The following is a 22,669-nucleotide window of genomic DNA, read 5'->3' as shown; positions in this document are numbered from 1 at the left end:
GAACAAACCAGAGTCCTAGCACAGCCAATGTTGAGGCAGCCTCAGTGGTTTGGATTTTTGTGAGGATATCATCTGGTTGAGCAATAACTGATATGGGAGGAGTTGTCTGTGACCATCATCATTAATGCACTACCAGTCTCTGTTGTCATCATCGATTTTCTTTAGAAATCTCTGCTACAAGACATCTCAAATAAGCCAGTTACTAAGCTGGAGAATGCAAGCTGCCTGACCACTGGAACTTGAGACCATATATAGTGTAGTTGGAGTGTAGCCCTCTGCTTTGCTCATGTGGAATATAGTTCCAACATGCCATGTTGAGAGGCCAGGCCCATTGGAAGGAGGAAGGAACCAGATGGTGGAGCACAACTGGGAAGTTGCTTTCATTTTCACTGGTTTAATTTTCAAACTTCAGAACCATGAGGCTGAGAGCCTAGATCCTAGGAGATTTGTTCTAAATTTTCCTCCTTTTTATCCCTGAGGAGTTTCCAATTAACTCTCCCAAAGGGTGATGGAACTTGGGTGAGGAAAGTTATTTTCCTTATGTTCTCAGTAAGAGATCAGCTCTTGAACTATTTCTATAAATAGAGTGCACATAACTAATAACCAAAATCCCAGTTATGATTCTCTTGTTCTGGCTGTAATATTTCCTGATCACTTATTACTAAATCATAGAAATAAAAAATAAAATTTATGGGCCACTTACTAATGCCAGACTTTCTGCAAATGACTTCCCTTCCTTACTTTACTTTCATTTTCTATCATGTCTAGGAAGAGGGCTACCATTTTGCAGATGAGCCCAGGTATAGAAATTCATCCTTTCTTCAATGGCCTCATGAGATCAGAGCAGATAACATGACTCTGTCACCACAGTCAGAACAAAGCAAAAGCTCCCCTTGTCTACTCCTTTCTTTCACACCACAGGGAAAGAATTGCCTTTGTAAATGTTTGCCTTTGCCAGCTCTCCCTTCAGTTTTGCTTGGCTAGGAAGAAGTAACTTTGAAGAAATTATTTTCATAATTCAGTTACATCATATCACCAACATGCATGCCTCAGAAATTACTATATTCATGAAAAATAGTTTTCTACAAATGAGATCAACTCTATAAGTGGAATGCAGTAGAGGTCTAGTAAAAGAATGTAAAGAACTCTCTCCATTTAAATGGTGAATGGCTCTACTCTCCATCTAAATGCTGAATGACTCTAGCGTTCTTTTAAATATATCTAGCTATATTTGTAGAGTCATAGCTGGGAGTCATCAGAAAAGTTTATGCAACCATGTAAGATTCAAAGAAAATGCCAGTTCTTCAAAGCAGACTTACCTGAAGTAATGTTGAGCAACTGCCTACCTTGGGGAAATTCTACCTTCAGTACTACTACCTACTTTGCTTGTGCTTCTTGGCTGGAAAAGTGGGTTTTTGGGGTAGCCTTGAATACACAGAATCCTTTCAGATCAGTTTAGGTCAGTGGTTATGCTTGAAGAGTGAAGAAGTTGAGCCCCTTGGAAGAAGGAAGAGAGGAAGTCACTCTGTACCACTTTGAGAATTTTGTGAAGGTTAGGCAATCAGATACTTTGGCCAAGTATGCATGGAACTCTGGATAAGCATTTGAGGACAATTCAGTGAAATCTGCATGATGACTTTTTTTTTTTGCTCTAAAACATAAATTATATGTATTTCTGATGGGCAAGAAAAAAAGGCATGTAAGTAAAGAATAGGACTTATTTGGTCCTTTTCATCAATAATTCTTTTTTTTTCTTTTTTTTTAATATAATTTTATTTTGATCATAGTGGCTTACATATTGTTGACAATAATATTTTAGGTACATATTTACATAAAATCAGGGGGGATTCCCATCACCAAATTGTCCTCCCTACACCTCCGTTTTTGTCCTACCTCCCATATCCTCTTCCCTCACCCCTAGGGTTGCTAGAATATGTGGTCTCCTCTGTATCTAGCCTACTACTTAGTAGTCTTGCACCTGTTTGGTCCTGGTGCCTCCCTTATTTCCCCCTCTAACTGGGGGGGGGGGCAGGACTAGCTAGTTCAAGTTACGTGGTTTTGTTTGAAGGAGAGAAAAGTAATAAACTGGGGTAAAAGTCTAATACGCCGAAAATAAGCGGAATTCTTCTAGAGGCTCTCATCATCGGTTCGAGAAACGAAGGAGAGAAAAAGGTGAAACATTCCACCAGTACAAATAGAAGTGTCAAATATCCAGTGAGGACTCCAACAATAACGATAAGCACAAAAAAAAAAAAAAAAACCAAACCAAACCCAAAAAAAACAAAAACAGATACAAAAAAAACACAAAACAAAACAAAACAAAACTAAAAAACGCCATGGTCTTGATATAAGAAACATGGCATAGCATATAAAGAAAGAACAGAAAGGAAGAGAAAGAATAAGTATAACTGGGGACAACTTCAATAATCACACCCAAACAGAGAAATTGACCAAAAATAGATAGGTAAATAAAAATAATAATAATAAATGAAAATAAAATAATATATAAAAAAATAAACAATGTTTTGTGCTTTTTGTTTTTTCCCATCTGCCCTGGCACAGTAAATATTGGGGTCATTCGAAAAAGGAATTCACTTGGCCTAAGAGATATGGGGTTTCTCCGCCCTTGGAGTGTATTGTCTGGGATCAACTATAGACTCTGTTAAGGATCATTTACTCTCCCGGTAGTGCTTTTGTGGTGTTTGGAAGACCTCTGCTCTGTCCTGGGTGATACAATCAGGCCTCTGTGTCTAGGGATCTCAGTATGCATGATGACTTTTGAGAGAAGAATAGAAATGAGTATGGGAATTGCAGTATTTCAGAGCAATATTTTACAATGAACCTGGTTGGAAATAGTGACATTGGTGGATGAAAATGAAAATTGGTGAAATGAACTGGCATTAGAACATTGTACACCTGAAACTCAATCATGAGTAACTTTGTAATACATAGGGATTCTATTTTTTTAAAAAGTGGGATAGAAGTTTGTTTGAGTAGTGATGGTGGTGGTGGTGGTGATGATGATGATGATGATGATAGAGCAGGTATGTAAAAAAGACAAGAAACTAGAAATGTTGACTGATGCACTTGAAAACTTTTCACCATTTTGGGTTGCTCTATGGATTTTCTATGTATGTGAGAAAGATATGTGAGGGATAAAATGGTATCATCATGGGGATATCTTAGTCCCAAGCATGGGAGTTTGAATGTAGAGACCAAAGAAAACTTAATATATCTCAATGTTAACTCTTGATGTCCTTTTCCTTACAAAAATGCAAAAATTATCTTCAAAATTTTCCCTCTCTACAGCTAGCACTTCCAGACATATGTCTTGTCCTCCAAACCTAGTTCATTTAATATCAGCATGATGCATTCCAGCTCCACGTACTCTCTCTTCTGTTCTTCCCTCTAGCATCGTTCTAGTTCAAAGTACCTTTACTCTGAGAAGAGAACAACAATGAATTTATCATTTAGTCCATCACCTTGGAAAATCGCATAGGAAAAATTTATAAGTGTCAGTGGAATGTTATAACGTAGATGCTATAGAGGGGCCAACAATCTAACATATAGATTAAAACATTTAAATGATGGTTTGGCTGATCTCAAGGTAAGATTTATATTTCTTCAAAAGTAGTAAGGGGCTAGAGAGATAGCTCAGAGAGGTCGAGTGCATGCCCTACATATACAAGCCCTACAAGTTCCATTCCTTGCACAACATGACCTATGAGCATTTTCTTGGCATGTTTGGATCCAAACAGCATGTTTTTTCTAAGCCAAATGCCTATGAGGCCTGGTGTTGAAGTGTCACTGGAAGTGACCTCTGGGTAAATATTGTTGTGAAGCTACTCGCCAATTCTCAAAAAGTCCTTTAAGAGAATTCAATTTTTCATATCAATAAGGTTTCCTAGTCGGGAATTCTTAACTTATTTCTATACTCAACCACTTTTTCTAAGAAATGCAACATACTACACTTAGTACAATAACCAAATTATGGAAACAACCTAAACACCCAACTACAGATGAGTGAAACAAAACAATGTGGTATATATTCAATGGGATACTACACAGCTCTAAGAAAAAACAGAATCATTCAATTTGTAGCCACATGGTTGCAACTAGATAATATCATGCTAAATGGAGTTAGTCAGAAGGAAAGAGATAAATACAAAATTATTTCTCTCACAAGTGAACTTAAAGATGCAAAACAAGGTATCAATAAAGAACCCAAAGGCAACAAAAATGGGAAAACTAATGTACACAACTGAATTGGGGACAAAGACCTCATATTTCTTATAAAATTGGTTTTAAAGTAATTTTCGCAGATTGCATGTTCAGAGACTTCTACCTCTACCTAGATTCTTGTGACCTGTGTTCAGTTACTCTATGTGGCATTGTGATGCACAATTTAAGAAGACAGGTCCAAGGTCAGAGACATTGACTGTACAGTAGGTAGGGTACTTGCCTTGAACCCAGCTGAACAGAGTTGAATCTCCTGGCACCTGTATATCCCCAGTGCCCCAGAATGATCTCAGCATAGAATGAGGAGTCAATCTTGAAAACTGAATGGTGTTGGACCTCATAAAAAAAGATGACAAGTCTACTTTGGTCAAAATAAAAATTATCATTATGGGCCCGGAGAGATAGCACAGCGGCGTTTGCCTTGCAAGCAGCCGATCCAGGACCAAAGGTGGTTGGTTCGAATCCCGGTGTCCCATATGGTCCCCCGTGCCTGCCAGGAGCGATTTCTGAGCAGACAGCCAGGAGTAACCCCTGAGCACCGCCGGGTGTGGCCCAAAACCAAAAAAAAAAATATTATCATTATGAAAAAAATTTTAAGCCATTAATTGTATAGTGGAATCTCATTATTATGCTAAGTTGCATTTCCTTAATGAGTAATTATGTTAATATTTTTCCTGACTTTACTTTCCATGTGTATATCATCTGGGTAAAATGTCTAATGAAATTTTTTTGCTCAATTAAAAATTTGATTTAATTGTTGAGTTTTAGAGCACTTTTTCTAATCTGGATACAGTCCTTATATGTAATTCAGTTGTATTCTAAGTGTCTTTACCTTTTCTTGTTGTCTTACTATTTAGACATGATTTATTAAATAAAACTTTTGATAAAATTTAAAAAAAATTATAAAAAAATGATGACACTAGAATAGTTATCAGAAAAAATGGTCACAGGATTCTAAGTAAATGAGTTAAAACTTCAGTAAGTAACGATGTCCATTGAGAGCCTGAAAAAAGGTACAACTGTTCTGTGATCTTCCTGATCCTAGGCAGAACTACCTCTAAACACTTTTGAAAATATAACCGATTTAAAAAAACAACAACATACAACAGGGTATATGTAGGGTGTTTGCTTTGCATGTCACCCACCCAGGCTCACTCTCTCTAGTACCCCAAGCCTGCCAGGAGTGATTCCTAAGTACAGAGGTAGGATTAAGCCCTGAGCACCAACCAATGTATCCCCAAAACAAAAGAAAATGTAACTGATTCTTAATTGGCCCAGAAAAAACATTCCCTCCATCATGCTTTCACCTTCTTCACAATCTTAATGTCTCCCAGAGTTGTCTAGGATGTCAGCAATCTAGCTGTCAATATGGATGAGAAATGTCAGGTATCTAACCTTAGGTAACATTGAGTGACTTCTTTTTATTTTCTGGGGTTTTGTTTGTTTGTTTTTTATATGCTTTTGGGGGGTTGGGCCACACCTGGAGATGCTCAGGGGTTACTCCTGGCATTGCTCTCAGAAAATCGCTCCTGGCTTGGGGTAACCATATGGAACGCCGGGGATCAAACTGAGGTCCCTCCTGGGTCAGCCACGAGCAAAGCAAATGCCCTTCTACTGCACTATTGCTCTGGCCCTCTATTTTCTGTTTTAATGATTACATTAGTTGCTTTGTAGTATTTCTTTATTTGTTGGAACCTGGTGAAATAATTTCTTGATGATGAAAATTTTAGTGTGCAACCAGTGTCAATAATTTCTGGCAGTGGTCAGCAAGATGTAGTGATATTTGTCTCAACATTTCACTTTAGAGAAATGAAAGTATATCTTCCCAGTGCTTTTTGTGCCACCCACAAAAGTATATTGAAACTTTGGGGAAATACCTTCTACTGGATAAATAGTTGTCATATCATTAAATAAGAGCTGTTTTGGAAAGAGAGAGATAGTAAGTGTAAGATAATTTGCTTGAAATAAATCATGTGAATAATGAGTTTGCATGTATTAGTGAAATGTTAAAAGAACAGGCAAATGAGAAACCATGGTGAGATATATTCATAGCATTGCTCTCATTTTAGAACGCGCTATGAGGAATTGTTCATTTGGTTCTTCCAGTTTGCATTTGCAGTTTGTAGTCTGGAAATTTTCTGCAAAATTCTATTGTTGCAATAGGAATCTGTAATTCAGAATCCTTAACTTCCCAGGACAAGTCCTTAAGTAGTGTTTCCCTCCTTATTTTTGAGAAACTAAATGCAGAGTATCTTATCTGTCTCAAGTCAACAGTTTGATGTGTCTGTAGAAGGGAAGTCTGGAGCGCTACATTTCCTTGTTCCTAACAAGAGATATAGGTGAAGCTCACTATTTTTGTGTATTTTTAAGTGTATTTGTATTTTTTCTTTTTCTTTTCCTGGAATTATAAGTAGTGATTTAATTCCACATACTTGGCAACCAAATGCACAACACAGAGCTTAACTTTGGCAAATACACATATTTGAAGAAATCTAATACCAAAATTCTCTTCACAGTGAGTGAAAAACAGATGTCAGTGGTGTGCAAGGGGTCGCCAAAGGAGTATCTCCAGCCTTTCAAGGACAAACTAGAAGATTTCTTTCAGAAAGGTAAGAGATGGATTCGGGGGCACATACACTGTGTTCTGGAAGGTTCTTTATTCTGCGGCTCATTTTCTGACACCTGTTCCCCCTTGCACTCATACTGACTCCTAGCAGCTCCCAGGATTCCATAGTGTTATCTTCCCACAGTTGCATAGTCAAGGTAGATGGACTGGCATATATATATATATATACACACATATATATACATGTATATATATACACACATATATATGTATATATACACACACATATATATGTATATATATACACACATATATATGTGTATATATATATCCACTTTTAAATTCGTTCTACTGATATCATTCTTTAACATTACCCCTCCCTTTTTTTTAATGAACTTTGTGAGGGAATACTTTTTCTTTGTATCTTCCTGGGGCTCCTCAGGATTCTCCATAAACCTTAACTGGAAGACAGGTCAGACATTTCAGATTTCTGTTGGGTCTGGACAGGTGATAATATCCCTGACTTTGTAAGTGTAACAACAGGATGCTTGTGTTGTAGTTGTTATTCTTCTTCAGAAAGGAAGATTGGAGCCAAGTGGATGTCACACATCTAATCACTAGTTAACCATCAGCCTATTGGCATTGGATAAAAGTCTTCCATGACTGAGACTGGGACTTACTTAGAAATCTTAGTAATTATGATTGACGGGAATAAGTGAACTTCTGTTGTTCACTTTCAGTGAATTTAAAAGCCTTTTTGGATACTTTCTACCTTGACTTTTCAAATGTTATATTGGGATGTGAAACCAAACTAAATGTGAAGGAAAGGTTTCAGTGTGTAAGATAACTAAGTCATAACTAAGTGTGCAGGGGCCAGAGCAATTATGAATGGGTAGGACACTTACTTGCATGCCGCCTACCTGTGTTGGATCCCAGACATCCTATAGGGCCCCCTGGAAAATACCACCAGGAGTAATTCCCTAATGTAGAGCCAGGAGTAACCCATGAACATTGATGGGTGAGATGATTCCCCCCAAAAATACAGGGCACAGCCTAGTGATTATAATTAAATAACACCGCTATTATATTTTTAATATTGATAAAAGAAAAATATCTTGAAGTTATAGATGTTACCTAGACTTACTATAGTATTGCACTATGTAAATTGTGTGAGTATATAAATATGATAAATACATAACAATTATTTCATACTCCTGAATCTAATTTACATTACTTATAGCTCAATAAGTGTGAGATAATTAGAAGGAGCTTTTGTCTTTGCTAGAAAGCTAGGGAAATGCATCTAAGAATCTTTGGGAATATAGCAATGTGCTATTTTTATTTATTATCAGGACCACATAATACCACATCATTATAAAAAAAAATAAAGAACAACCTAAGCATAATGAATCCATAAAAGTTTAGCCAAACCACCTCGGGAACTGGAAAGGAAATTCTCAGTCCCTGAGTCAGGGTAACTTTATTACAGCTGCTCTCTAGGAGGACAGATTATTGTTCCTTCCTTCTCAATGACAAGTTAGTATTGAAGTAAAAGACAGCATTTTCTTCTTGGCGATTACAGAACCTCCTATATGATAACTATAATTCTGTCTGAAAAAAGAGAAATAATTCTGTCAGGCAAAATGCCATGTTGAATGTTTAACTGTGATAACAAACTTCTGGCTAACATTAGGTAGGTTTTATATATGACTTACAAAGCTTATTCTTTGTTATATCATTATCCAGAAGTATGAAGCACATAAATTTTCCAGCCCCATGGATAATTTTAATAGGTATATGTATGCATGATTAAAATAAGTATTCTTAGTTTTATTCTATTTTTAATGTTAAAACCTGTTTAGAAAACTCTGCTCTGTGGATTTGTATTATCTGGTATTGTTTGCCTGTATATATACTACTAATGGCTTCCTAATCCTTATTTCTTTAATTCAGCTAGTATCTAAAGATACTTTGATTGTAAATTTTGATTTTTGTTGTCATTTGAAAATGATCTATATGAATTGACCCTAAAAATCTTTGATATTTGGAAAAGGTATTTGTAAATCACTGCATAGGTTTATGTTAGTTAGTTAATTAGTTATAGTTAGCTAGTTAGTTATGTTATGTTAGTCCCCCCCATTCAGTCTTTCTCAAGAAACTTTAGTCTGTTCTGAAGACAGAAAAATGAGGTGAATCAAATTGAACTTTATATCAAGAATACAGGGGTAAGGGTCTTATCTATAAGCTAATTTAAGAAAGCCCTAAAGTAGTTATTTTTAGCCCTGTCTCTCTAGCTACATAATAGAATCAAGAAAAAACGAAAACTGTTAACGCTGAAGTCAAACTCTAGAGTTAACAACCACAAGCATCCCAGGTATCAGCAATTTTTTTTTGAGAGGGAGTACACTAAGAAAAAATCTTCAGGGACTGGAGTGGTGGTGCAGTGGTAGAGCATTTGCCTTGCATGCGGTTGACCTAGGATGAACCTTGTTTCGATCCCAGGTGTTCCATATGGTCAGTCCCCCAAGTCAGGAGCAATTTCTGAGTGCATAGCCAGAAATAACCCCTGAACGTGTGGTCCAAATACAAAGAAACAAAAGCCTCTCATGTTTTTTCATATAAATATTTTTATAATATCTTTATCTAAGCACCATGATTACAAACATGATTGTGGTTGTGTTTCAGTCATAAAAAGAACACCCTCCCTTCACTAGTACAACATTCCCACCACCAATGCCTCCCATTTTTTTTTTCACTTCCCAGTGACTCCAGTATAGAGGCAGTTTGAGAACCACTGTTGTCAAGCTCAGTTCACTTTTTAATATATATTCACAGATCGATGTCCAGTTCTTACCTCATAGTAGATACTGTGATAGGCTCTTTGAATACCATATACTCTTTGTCTTCACCCACTGGAATTGTCCTACTGGGGGAAAATCTATAATTGAATAAGATATGAATTGAATAAGGGAGACCACTCTTTAAACCCACACAGTAAAGGGAAGAAGAAAACGCATTAAAAAATAACCTCAAATCATGGTTTAAGGGGCCAGAGTGATAGTGAAGCAGTAGGGAATTTGCCTTGCACAAGACTGACCCAGGATGGGCCTCAGTTCGATCCCCAGCATCCCATATGGTCCCCCAAGCCAGGAGCGATTTCTGAGCTCATAGCCAGGAGTAACCCCTGAGCATCACCGGGTGTGGCCCAAAAACCAAAAACCAAAGTTAAAAAATTATGGTTTAAATAAAATTAGCCACAAATAGGTACAAAAGACTCTGAAGGAAAAAAAATATCATTCCAAAAGAATTTTAAAATATAAAAATAAATATTAAACACTTGCTATATCATGTCATGAGAAAAGTCAGGGTTGGCATAGTGTGTGAGTGACTGTTCTCTCATTCCTTAGCTGAAATGGTTTTTTAGAAACGTCTAGAATTGTAGACATGGTGTCCAATTTGTCCAAAATTGTCCAATATGACACTAGCCACAGGCAGCCATTGAGTAATTGAAATGTGTCTGATCCCAACTGAGACAGGGGGAAATACAAACCAGATTTTGAAGTCTTGATGCCAGATATCTCATTTCTGATGTTTAACTTTGATGACATAGTAAAATCACATTTTAACACTGAATTAAAATAAAATAAAATAAAAACTAAGTAAAATATTAGTATCTTACCTATTTTGAAATATAGCTGTTAGAGAATCTTATACCTGATTCTGACTGCATTTCTGCTGTACAATGCTTATTTAGACAGGGTCTCTTAGCCTTTGTCCTCTCAAAAGTCTTCATGTTTCTCTTCATGTCATCTTTCTGCCATCTCAGTGAAATCCTGCTTTACTGGAATGCAGTCTCACAAGCCAGTCCCTTTCCCATTTTTGTTTTGAGTATGGTCATTGTTTGGCTCTCAAGTTGTTATCTTTCAGTTATCTCTGAAAGAGAGAGCAGTGTAGTACTCCATCAGGTGGCTGATTGGAAGTCTTTTGGACAAGAGTTTGTTAAGCAAAAGAGAAACCAGTGGGATATATATTGGAATGGAAATATATTTAGTAATGCATATATACTACCAAAAACTCCAAACAATAGTCCTTCATTCTTGGCTTGGCCATTCCTGGATATGATCAGTCAGCTGTGAAGTCAAGACGGAACCACATCAGCTCAGTAACCTATTTTTAATGTAGTTGTTTCACCGATTCACAGAAACTGTGAATTTTTTTTACTCATCATAAATATGTATTGTCCATCCTGGATAGTAAAAAATGGGAGGGCTTATGGATTGTTCTCAGGGCTTATTTCTCGATCTGTAGCAAGCTCAGTGGACCAAATGTGATTCTTGGTGTTGAACTCACCTCAGCCTTTACCTGCTGAACTGTCTCTCTGGCTTGATAAGAAAAACTAAACAGTTTCATGCAGTTGATGTACAGTGTCATATCTGATATGCCATTTCATATTTTGTGTTGGTATGAGAAAAGTTGGAGATTTTTCTTTTTAAGTCACCATTGTTACAAGCAATACTAAGAAAAAATATTCTTAGTTAAGCCATGCTTATACCCCAATATCAGAAACATTGAAATATGGACATTTAGTCTTTGAAATTGATTATATAATTAGATAATTACAATGCAAAAGAAGAATGCTCTTATTTCCAGGAAAGTTTTTGACAAAAGGGAGTTTTCTGTTTAGGTTTTTTGTTTGTTTGTTTTGGTTTTTGGGTCACACCAGGTAACGCTCAGGGGTTACTCCTGGCTCTATGCTCAGAAATTGCTTCTGGCAGGCTCAGGGGACCATATGGGATACCGGGATTTGAACAACCGACCTGCATACAAGGCAAATGCATTACCTCCATGCTATCTCTCTAAGGCATAGATTGTCTTATTTTTTTTAGTATATATGACATCCCTATAAAATATTTCCATCTCTTTAGAAGTGTCTTTTAAAGGTAAAGAAAGTGAGCAGTAGACATTCTCATCAGACAGTGTAGCAGGGCATCCAAGGCAGATTAAAACACTCTGAAAATCTCAGGATGGGAATACATGGTATATTGGAAATTTGGTGAGATTACAGCGCAAAGGAGAAGCCGAGACCTTAAATGTGTTAAGGGTCAAAATAGAACTTGATAAGGGATTTGAACTTTGAACTAGGAACTGAAAGTGTTTATGGGAATGACATAGTCAGATTGGGTTTATTGATTTGGTGTTTGTGGGGGGAAATATTTTCTTCTTTGTTACTATTGTTAAGAAAAATGTTATAACTGTAACCCCTGAGTGCTGCTGGGTGTAAACCCCCCCCAAAAAAAGAAAAATATTATAACTAACAGAAATATGAAGACAAATTTGGAGCCATAGGTGTAGCTCAGTAGTGGAGACTTATATGCCCAGGTTCAGTCTCCATCAGTGGAATACAACCAAATGGATTCTAGCCAGCTAACTTTTTTCTTTTGTAAACCATATCCTGTTGCCACAGTTGAGTGGGGAAAATATGTTTATCCTTACGTTTTATCGTCCTTTTTAAAAATGTCCTTTAATAATGTTATTGGACAACATGGTGGTAGTTGTCTTTAACTAGTCTTTAATTAGTTTCCAGCTAAGAGTTAAAAGTTATGTAAATAGAATCACTTTTCTGAGTTGTAAGCTCCGAATATCTAAGACATGTTGTCCTTACTTGCTTTTTGCTTTGGCACACTAGGCTCTTGTTGGTTCCAATTTACAGCTCAATGAAGAGTAACCTGGTGCAGGCGTTATTTAGACTCATGTTTTCCCACCCTCAGATCAAACATGGTTATAATGATATGGACCTCAAAACTGTGATGCTCACATTAAAATTCCCCATAAACATAGCAGGGATCCTATAATTGAAAGAAGGTGCAAAGCGACTTCCCTGATTAGATCCCAGGTATGGCTCTTGTAGGTGGTCTTTTCATGCTGTTAAATTGGTCATTTGTATTTATAGCTTTGGCAGGGAGAGTTAGAAACTTAAACTGGTGCTTATACCAGCCCTCTCCCACACTGGGTCTTATCTCATTCGCCATTATTTTACAGGCACCCACGAATGGATCTAAAGCAAAATGAATTGGAATGAGCCAAAGTATTCTTTATTCATGAGAGTCCTATAGACTACTTTAGCTGAAATTAGAGTTCTAATTAATGTTAAGAAACTGTTTTCTCTAGTTAAAAAGGGATAAATATACGAAATGAGAAATGAACAGAATAATAAAGTTGACTTCCTAACAGATTGCTAAAAGAATGATCTTTTTTTTTTTTTTTTTTTTTTTGTGGTTTTTGGGTCACACCCGGCAGTGCTCAGGGGTTACTCCTGGCTCCATGCTCCGAAATTGCTCCTGGCAGGCACGGGGGACCATATGGGACGCCGGGATTCGAACCGATGACCTTCTGCATGAAAGGCAAACGCTTTACCTCCATGCTATCTCTCCGGCCCCTAAAAGAATGATCTTAACAATAACTTAGTACTCCATTATATCTGCATTGTATCTTTGGGTTCTATTCACTTTCTCATTTCTATATAATAAAAGTCCGGTCCTGTCCATGGTAGGTATACATATTATTCACTTAAATTAATGGAGAAAGGATTGAATCCTGTAAAGTACCCAAAGACATTTTTTCCCTCTCACTGGTTTTCTTATTTAAATCCTCTTAGGGAAAATCATACCAAAATTAAGTGAAATATAGCCTGATTATCTATAATGCATGTCAGCAGAATATCTTGGATATAAAAATTTATTTCATTATAACTTATAATCAATTCTTCAAAAATGCATCTAATCAGATTTATTTTGGGGTGGCCACACACCCCTGTGGTGCTCAGGGATTATTCCCGGCTCTGTGTTCATGAATTGCTCTTGGCAGGTTCAGGGGACCATATGGGATTCCGGGAATCGAACTCAGCTCCATCCTGGGTCAGCCACGTGCAAGGCAAACACCTTACCACTGTGCTCTCTCTTTGGCCCCTCTAATCATATTTTTGAAGAAGGGACCATAACTAGAGCTCTAAGAAATAGAATAATTATTGGTAATCTCACTTCAAACCCCAGAGTGTAGAAAGCTAACCATCATAGTCCACTGTCAACAGGTTACAAGATCAAGAAGCATCAGTTATCGGTCTTATGACATGGGAGATACAGTACTGTTATGTTCTTCACAGAACATGTAAAAGCAAGTATGGCTGATTCTCACAAAAAATATTAGGTAAGCTAGCAGCTAATAACATCAGAAAGTCAATATGTAGGATAATTGGTTGTGAATCCTGAATTACTGAAGTAACTTCAGAAATCCTTGGAAGACAGAAAAAGCCATCTCATTCGAGGGTTAAGTGTATTCTTCAATGAAAGAATTAGTTTCAATCTCTGTTTATTTTTCAAATATTCAAAACCCCACAATTATGCTCCCTCTTGCTTGTCATATACCCCATACATACCTTTTTTTCTCATTTGTCCCTCCCTTCATATTGTTTTTCTCGTTGACTAGACATCTGCTGACTCGTTTTTTCTGTTTTTCCCTTTTCTTCAATTGATTTTGCAAGATGAATAAAAATGTCAAGATCCTTTTATGAATGAAAAATGCTAATATAAATGTTTAAAAAGTTGTGTTCTCCCCCTCAGGACAAAAAGAAATTATGGATCAATCTCACTATAACATAAAATTCCTAAACGGCACCTTTCATGGACAACTAGAACTTATTCCCAGATTTTAAAGACAATATATTGGGGAGTCTATTTATATATTTTATCACTATTAATAGCTCTAACAAATATCAATCTTTTCATAAACAAATATCCATTCACTTAATATTTATACATTCTCTATATGAACTCCTAACTATCATTAGGAAAAACACAAACATTTAGTAGAAATGTGAATAATATGAATTGGAACAGTTCTTTAAACAGAGAAAAGATGCCACGTTCAAAATAGGAGATATGAGATAGAAATGGCATTGTAGGGCCAGAGAGATAGATAGTACAGCAGAGAGTGCACTTGCCTTGCATACACCCAACTATGTAGATTAACCCACAGTATCACAGATGGTCCCTGAGCCAGTCAAGAGTAACCCCTGAATTCAGGGTCAGAAGTAAGCTCTGAGCACAACTGGCCCAAAGCCCCAAAATATATACATAATAAATAATTTAAATTTTATATTTCATAAATGACATTGAAAAGAATTAAAATGTGTAACACATTTTTATTTTTGTTTTTGTTTGTTTGTTTGGGGGCCACACCCATTGATGCTGAGGGGTTACTCCTGGCTCTGTGCTCAGAAATGGCTCCTGGCTTGGAGGGACCATATGGGATGCCAGGGGATCGAACCATGGTCAGTCCTAGGCTAGCACTTGCAAGACAGACACCTTACCTCTAGCGCCACCGCGCCAGCCCATGTAACACATTTTTAATTTAAAAAATAATTGAATTTTTACCTGACAGTACTGGATCTCATTTATTTATTAACGGGATTGGCAGTGCCGTGGGGGTAAAACTTCACTCATCGGAATCGTGAAAGAAAATTATTACAATCTGTGTGAAGGTCAGTTTAACAGTATCTATTCATGTTACAAGCCTTTTGAGTTGGCATATCTACCTCTGGAAGTAGATCCTCAAGGATACACATGCAAAGTGATTTATGTGCCATGTTACTTATTGTGACACTCTCCGTAATAGTCAAAGATTGGAGACAACCTGGGTGACTATCGGTCATGGGATCGTCAAATCAAGGCACTTCCATATGATAAAATTCTAAGCATCTGTTTAAAATTTTAGAAAAGGAATAAGAAGAGTCTGAGTGTAAGAAATAGAGGGTTATCTAAGATATATCTTAAGTTAAACCAGCAAGGGTATAAATGTAGGTATAGTATTTTAATGAGTATTTCATTACATATTATTTCTAAGAGTGGGTATATTGTTTCATTACTAGAAAAAGAAGAAAATAGACATTACATTAGCAAAAATCTCTAAGAACAAATAATAAGCTAATCTATAATGAATAAGTAGTGGATCCTCACCATAATGTTCAAGCAAGTTGCCTTTTTATATAATCAGAACCCCCAAATAATTAAATAGGTTCATTGTGGTAGGATATATAAAATGACAGGAACAAGTTCAAAGGTGATACATAAACTCTTAGAATTTTAACTTATTTATACCTCTTCCCATGCCCCTGATTTAATGTCACTATGTACCTAAAATATTACTGTGAAAGATTTGTAATTTACTTTGGTCAAAATAGAAATTATTTAATTTAAAAAATAAATAAATAAATAAATAAATAAATAAATAAATAAATAAATAAATAAATAAATAAACAACTTCGTAGGGTACTTTTCACTTAGCAGTTTTTCTTTGAATCCCTATGACTGCTTCCCTATTCAGTGCTTATCCTTTTGGGTACCAACTGTAATTGTTCAACCTTCTAGGCCTGGAAATTTTTATAAATAAAATGTCTCACAACTTATTTCCCCTTCTTTGGGCATTGGATTCAATATGGGAGGAAATTGGAGGGTCCACTGTATTTTTCTTGTCTCTCTGGTTAAGAATCAGAGCTGTCAGTTGCTTGCTTCTGTGATGGTTCTCTTCCCCTATCCCTTCACACACACACACACACACACACACACACACACACACACACACACACACACACACACACACACACAGCTACTTAAGACATTTTTTTCTGAGTTCAGATTGCTATAACTTGTTTTACTTATGGTTCCATCATTCTCTTGCTCGCCATCATAAAAGTATCTACTAATGATCCTAGCGGTTCTGTAGTTTAAGCCTAGTGACTCTGGTCTCTGAGACCCACATTTCCACAAACAGTATTCAGCCATAGTGGAATTTGTGTGTTGGTAAATGTAACAAAAAAGATTTGTGAACCCATCAAGAGCCACTACTTAAGAAATGTGTAGCCAGTAAGTGTAACCTTACCAAAGACATGTATGAGTACCACAGCAATCCATGTCAAGTGACACCATCATAATTTTGTGCCTTGATTAAGAGAGCAAGAACTGCATTTAAAAGAGGGTGAGGGCTGGTGAAATAATACAGTGAGTAAGGCAAATGACTAGGGGTAAGTTCAATATCTGGCACCACATATGGTGAATTAGCTCTATCAGTAGAAATCTTGGGCCCAGTTCTAGGAGTAAGTCTAGGGTAACCCAAAAAGTGAAACAATAAAATGGGTACAAAACTCCATAGGTCAATGGCTGACTGGGTAAACAATGTAATCTGATGTGTGACTTCTTGTGAACACTATAGCCAGCTTTGTGTACAGCCGATGTCCAGTCACTGCCATCAACAACAAGGAAGGGAAGGGGTGATGAGGGAAGGAAGTAAATTAAATTTCTTTGAGGATAATTTTATTATTTTTAACTCATGATAAGGAAACGAAGTATGAGAATTTCAGTAGCTTATTCAGGATGAGTAGGATTTCAACCCCAATGTTGATACTGTATTACCCAAATGGAATCATTTATTTTCTCTGCATCCCAGGACTTTTGTTGGTAACTAGAAATAAACATTTATTCTTACCATCTTAAGGAGAAAAATGTAAGAATAGCAGACTTACCCACCATCCCTTAAAGCCAGAGCTCCTATTCCTGGAGTCTTACTAAGGTTTCTCTAACTCAAGAGTAACACTAAGGCATTTCATTTATTCTTGGGAAGAATTGTGATAGAATTTCATGGAATCAGCACTAAGTGGTGCATTCTTGCATAACAATTGTTTTCATGATAAATTGCTTCATGTAATTGTTGGCTCAGTCACCACTTCCTCTTTGATTTCTTGACAACTATCAATGAGGTTTTAATCAGTGGTTGATTCTAGTTGCTATCACATGGCTTCTCTCTGAATCATACAATGATTGTCTTCTTGCTGGAAATTTTAACACCTATACTATCCTCAGAGAGTAGGAATTTTGTAATAGGTGGTTATGTAGATAATATACAACTCATACAACTGTGGAAAGATTTCTACATTCTTTTTAAATGTTTTTTGCAGCTTTTAAGTTTCAAAAGCAATAAATATAAACTGAACCTTCCCTTTTGTTATAATCTATAGATCAATGATAATGTATGTAAGTTAAAAAATAAGTAAAATTAGCATTAACTTTAGATATTGTGTGAAGTTTTTATACAAAATCATATTCGTGCACTATTAATATATTTTAAATATGATTTTAAGTTCTTCAGATACATCCAGATGATAGGAAGTGTTTCCCATAATTTCATTCAAAATAGTATATTTATGGCTCTCATCCTCACTACCTACATCAGCAATATTACCACCTAGTGGCCAATAAATTTAACTGCAAATACATGGTCCTTGGGATCTTGTCAGTGACTAGAAAAATTAAAAATGACAGGCAGGGCAACTAGAGTAAGATACTTTATTCTTGATAAAATTTATTCTGTTAATTATGACAACATTCAACTTCTTTATAGAAGATGGAAACAATGATAATTTACTGTTCCACTTTTTTAAGAAGTCAAAACTTACAGAGGTTATGGGCAGAGGTATCAAATGTGTTTTAATCCTTTAGCCCTTTTGTTAATCACTTCATTTGAGAAGACATATAGATACCTTTTTCTACCATTTTTGTGTTTCACTTTTGTTTCACTTCACATAGTTTTCCTCTGAAATTTAAAAACGTGTATTTGAGAAAATATGAATAATTTTCAACAGGGATAGCCAATGTTTTTCATAGTTTTTGAAGTACACAATGACAAGATTATTATTACCAAAATTATTATCAAAATTTAAGTAAGTCTTTGAAAAAGTATCTTCATCATATCCCAGAAGTCAGAACCAGGACCTTGCTTACTTACCACTCCCCTCTTTCCTTAGCTTCATCCACTGATTTGTTGATGTTTCTGTTATTCATTACAATAAACAAACCATCTGCCTACTGAGTTAATCACACTATCCCAGTTTTGTGTTTCTATAAATAAATGTGTGGTGAGTACTTGTAATATGACAAATATGATGTAGTGTAATATATTAGAGTAAGTAATGCAGAAACCCACTAAAATTCTATTTGCGATTCTTTTCATCCCAAGTGAACACTATTCTTCCCTTAATATTCTGTCTTCACGACTTTAGGATTTCATGATTCTAGAGGTAAGCCTAATGGTGAACATAATATATGTACATGATGATCTGCTTTGTTAAATTCAAGCTTCTTCCAAGATTGGACTCCAGTTTGTAATCATAGCTGTGGCATTACTTTTAATAGGTCTGAGCTTCATTTGGTGAAAAAGGTCCCAACATGTTGGCAGCAATTATTTCAATTAAATAGTCTCAAGAACAGTTCAAGGAATGGTTATTGCGTCTTTCAGGTTGTTTTCTTATTGTGTCTGTCATCGTCTCCTGGGAGAATGTAGTGAAAAGACAGTTGGCTTTAGGATTATACATATCTGGGCTCAAATCCTTTCTCAGTGTTTCTGACCTGGAGAGATAAACCTCATCTAAACAAAGCTACATTCTCTTATATTAAAAACAGAAATATCACCAATACTGTAGTATTTTTTGTGATCATAAAGTCAGCTAATAGACATCAACCATCCAGTAAAATGTCTAATTATGTATAAAAATATACCTGATATCAGTTTTTTGTTTTCTTGTTTGTTTGTTTTTTGCTTTTGGACCACACCCAGAGATGCTCAGGGGTTACTCCTGGCTGTGTGCTCAGAAATCGCTCCTGGCTTGGGGGACCATATGGAACACCGGGGGATTGAATTGCGGTTCATCCTAGGCAAACACCCTACCGCTTGCCCCAGCTCCGGCCCCTACCTGATATCTTAAGCAAAATCAGATTTAATTTTGTCTAAGTGACTAAGAATTTTTCCCATACCAGTACAGATAGTTATTTTAAATTGTTATTTAAATACTAATTAGACTTTACTGTGTTCTAGACATTGTGCTATTTGTTATAACTGATGAATGATGAGGAAGATACACATGGTCCTTGATACTAAGGTTCATATTTAAGTTTGGAGATTATAGCTATTGAAATTAGATATTCATAGAGTATATTCTGGTTGTCTATTGCTACATGACCAACTACCACAAAAAGTAATAGAAAGGAAGGTCTTTATTACTGAATCTTCTGTTTCTGTGTGACTAACCTCAACTGAGTATTTCGTGTTCTGATTTCCCAGAAGATTGGAATTCCCAAATAGCACAAGTGAGAGTGATCTGAACTCTTGAGGTGCATGTATCTATCGATCCTGCACAGGTGGAATTTCAGGACATTTTGAAGTCCATAAAGTCTTTACCAGGGTTGGGTTTCCTCATCACATGATTGTCTTAGAATGGTTAGACATGACCTGCTTTTTGAGGCAAATGACCTCCACCCACCCAAAAGGAAATAGAAACTGCTAATGCTCTCACAGGATAAGGATCAAAACATATGTCACTTTTATTTAAAGAAGTCAAAAATCACCCCACCTTCAAGGAAATGGAGTTATAGATTCTACTCCGCAATGAAGAAAAGTGCAAATAAATGTAGGAAGAAGGAAAGAAATGATGGTGAGCAATATACCATCAACTTTGATCTTTATTTTTATAGTACATGGCTTAATAGCTTGTGCTTTGCAAAGCTGAGCATTAATGTTTTCCTTTGAAAAAGAGATCAATTTGTCTTTCAGGTCATAGATAAAGCCAAATACTAGTTCATGCTCTGGCAGGGGCTCCTTTTACCCTGAACATTTGTTAGTGACTTAAGTCTCAGATGATTAGACATTGACCAAACCTTGGATTCCATCCTTGAAGTCGGCACCATTTTCTGCATCAGAACCATAAGTCAAACTTCCACTGGGGAGACTCAAATGCCACCCTGGCACCAACTTGCTCCAAGGTGTGGTCATATACCATCCTGATGACTTAGAAACAGCAACTTGCTTTCATGGCAGATTTCCCTGCCATGCCACGTAATGTTGAGATGAAATCAGAAGATGCTCCGTGACACTGCAGCTTTGACCAAGAATCTGTGCAAAAACCAAGATCTCTAATTACAGAAGCCTGACTTTAACGACCATGATTGAGGAGAACTTTTCCTGGGAGCATGAAGAAAGACCTTGGGGTTAGACAGTTAGTATGCCTGAGCCTATTGTTGGTCTTATCACAGGATGCTTCATGGTAGGGACACCCTGTTTCTTAGGCCATGGGCTTTTCCTCTCTAAGTTCCCCAGTTTGTTGTACCTCTGCAAAAACAAACAAAGAAACAAAAATGACTCTACCACCACCCCCTTTTTTTAATTATATTTTTTTATCTTCTAGATAGGGGCTCCCAACTTTTTCATAGAATCTTGGGACATGAATTACTTTGTTTTACCCCATATTTATGCATTTTTATATAAAATAGAGAATAAAAAAAAGAGCATGGGGCCAGGGACCAAGTGTTCTCAGGTACATTGGTGGAGAGGGAAGAAAAAAGGACAGAAAGAACTATATACCCTAGCCAAGTCAACAACAATAGAATCCAAAGACCCAAACTATAACAATCTAAATCTAAAATAAGCCTGTTACTCTGGCAAGCCAGAGCACTGAATGTGGTGGTATAGGATGCATGCTGGGAACTTTGGTAGATGGAAATCAACACTGGTGATGGGAATGTCCCCAATTCATTGTCACTATATGCCTGAAATTCAACTATGAAGGCCTTAGTAAATCACAGTGGTTTCAATACATTTTTTTAAATGGCAAAAACATTTCATCTAGACAGATAGTATTTCCAGGAAATGAGATTTTTATTATTCTCTTCAACCACACTCTAAAGAGAGCCCTTTATTTTTCTGTGTTGCTACATGGGAAGATAGAAATAAGCTCACAGATAGGAACTTTTCAAACTCATTTCACCAGGAAGCTTACTTGTTGCCTATATTAACACACGCGAATCATCAGTATTAGCTCAGCTCTGTTTTTCTGGGTCTCAATATAAAGTACTATTTACTGCAGGTTCTACTCATCACCATCTGAGATATTCTCCTTGGACTTGGAGTCTCAAAAAAATATCAATCCTCAACGTGTTCATCCCTTCATGTGTTTGAAACACAAGAGATTTTCCTCCCTTCTTTACTTAAGGACAAATGACCTTTGGCCTCCTTTCCTAGTTTCTTTCCTACAACTCGGTGATATAATTTTAAGTGTGGTTCAGAGAATACACAAAAGCAAACTTTTCCGGCAGAGGCTTAAGAAATACAGAAATTTTAAGTTATACATTTTTACCAGTTTCAAACTTAACCATTTCTAACTGAACACCAGGAACTTGAGTGTTTCCTTTTCTCTTGTTGTCAATTTTAAAAAAGCTTACTCTAAACTTCTGTGATAAACTGTGGGACCATCTGTGAGAATATGCTGTCTTGCCTCCGATCAATGTCTGGTCCTGAGTTAGTGGGCGTAATTGAAGAGCAAGTGGTACTCTGCTTCCAAAGAGGTGCTTGTTGGCATATTTTGATCTAATATGAATCAATAGAATTGAATATTTTCCTCAATAAAGTAAACAATACTGTAAAAGACAGACTCGGATATTTTTAATATCTACAGCAAGAAAATTATGCTCAGAATATATGCCTTTTGTACTTATATGGACATTTACTTGAGCTGGGTAGGGCTGTTATAGATGAAGTCTTCACCACCAGATAATTATAAAGAAGATAAATTTGACCAGTTGCATAGATAAGCTTGATAACAGTCTGTGATAAAGATGGGACTTGGAGTGGCTGGTGGAAAATATAGATTTAATAGCCCTGTAAGTCACAATGAAAATATTAATTTTTAAATTGCTCGTTTATCTTGCATTTTTTTCTTCCTGAATATATAGACAAAAAACAGAATCTGGAAATTATATTAACATTTGT

The 22,669-nt window shown here is 36.3% G+C and overlaps 1 protein-coding gene across 2 annotated transcripts in view; it reads left to right on the top strand.

Annotated features, from left to right (window-relative positions):
• The window catches only part of FMN1 (formin 1), a 483,837-nt gene that overhangs the window by 378,697 nt on the left and 82,471 nt on the right, over positions 1–22,669 (top strand). For both annotated transcript variants that reach the window (XM_049789785.1, XM_049789784.1), the window contains one exon: positions 6,756–6,848. In XM_049789785.1, coding sequence (XP_049645742.1) covers positions 6,756–6,848 — 93 coding nt within the window. The remainder of the gene's footprint in view (positions 1–6,755; positions 6,849–22,669) is intronic.

Source organism: Suncus etruscus, chromosome 16 (genome assembly GCF_024139225.1).
Source record: "Suncus etruscus isolate mSunEtr1 chromosome 16, mSunEtr1.pri.cur, whole genome shotgun sequence".
NCBI classification, from domain to species: Eukaryota; Metazoa; Chordata; class Mammalia; order Eulipotyphla; family Soricidae; genus Suncus; species Suncus etruscus.
The sequence above is the reverse complement of the archived record's forward strand: the minus strand, read 5'-3'. Positions and strand labels throughout refer to the sequence as shown.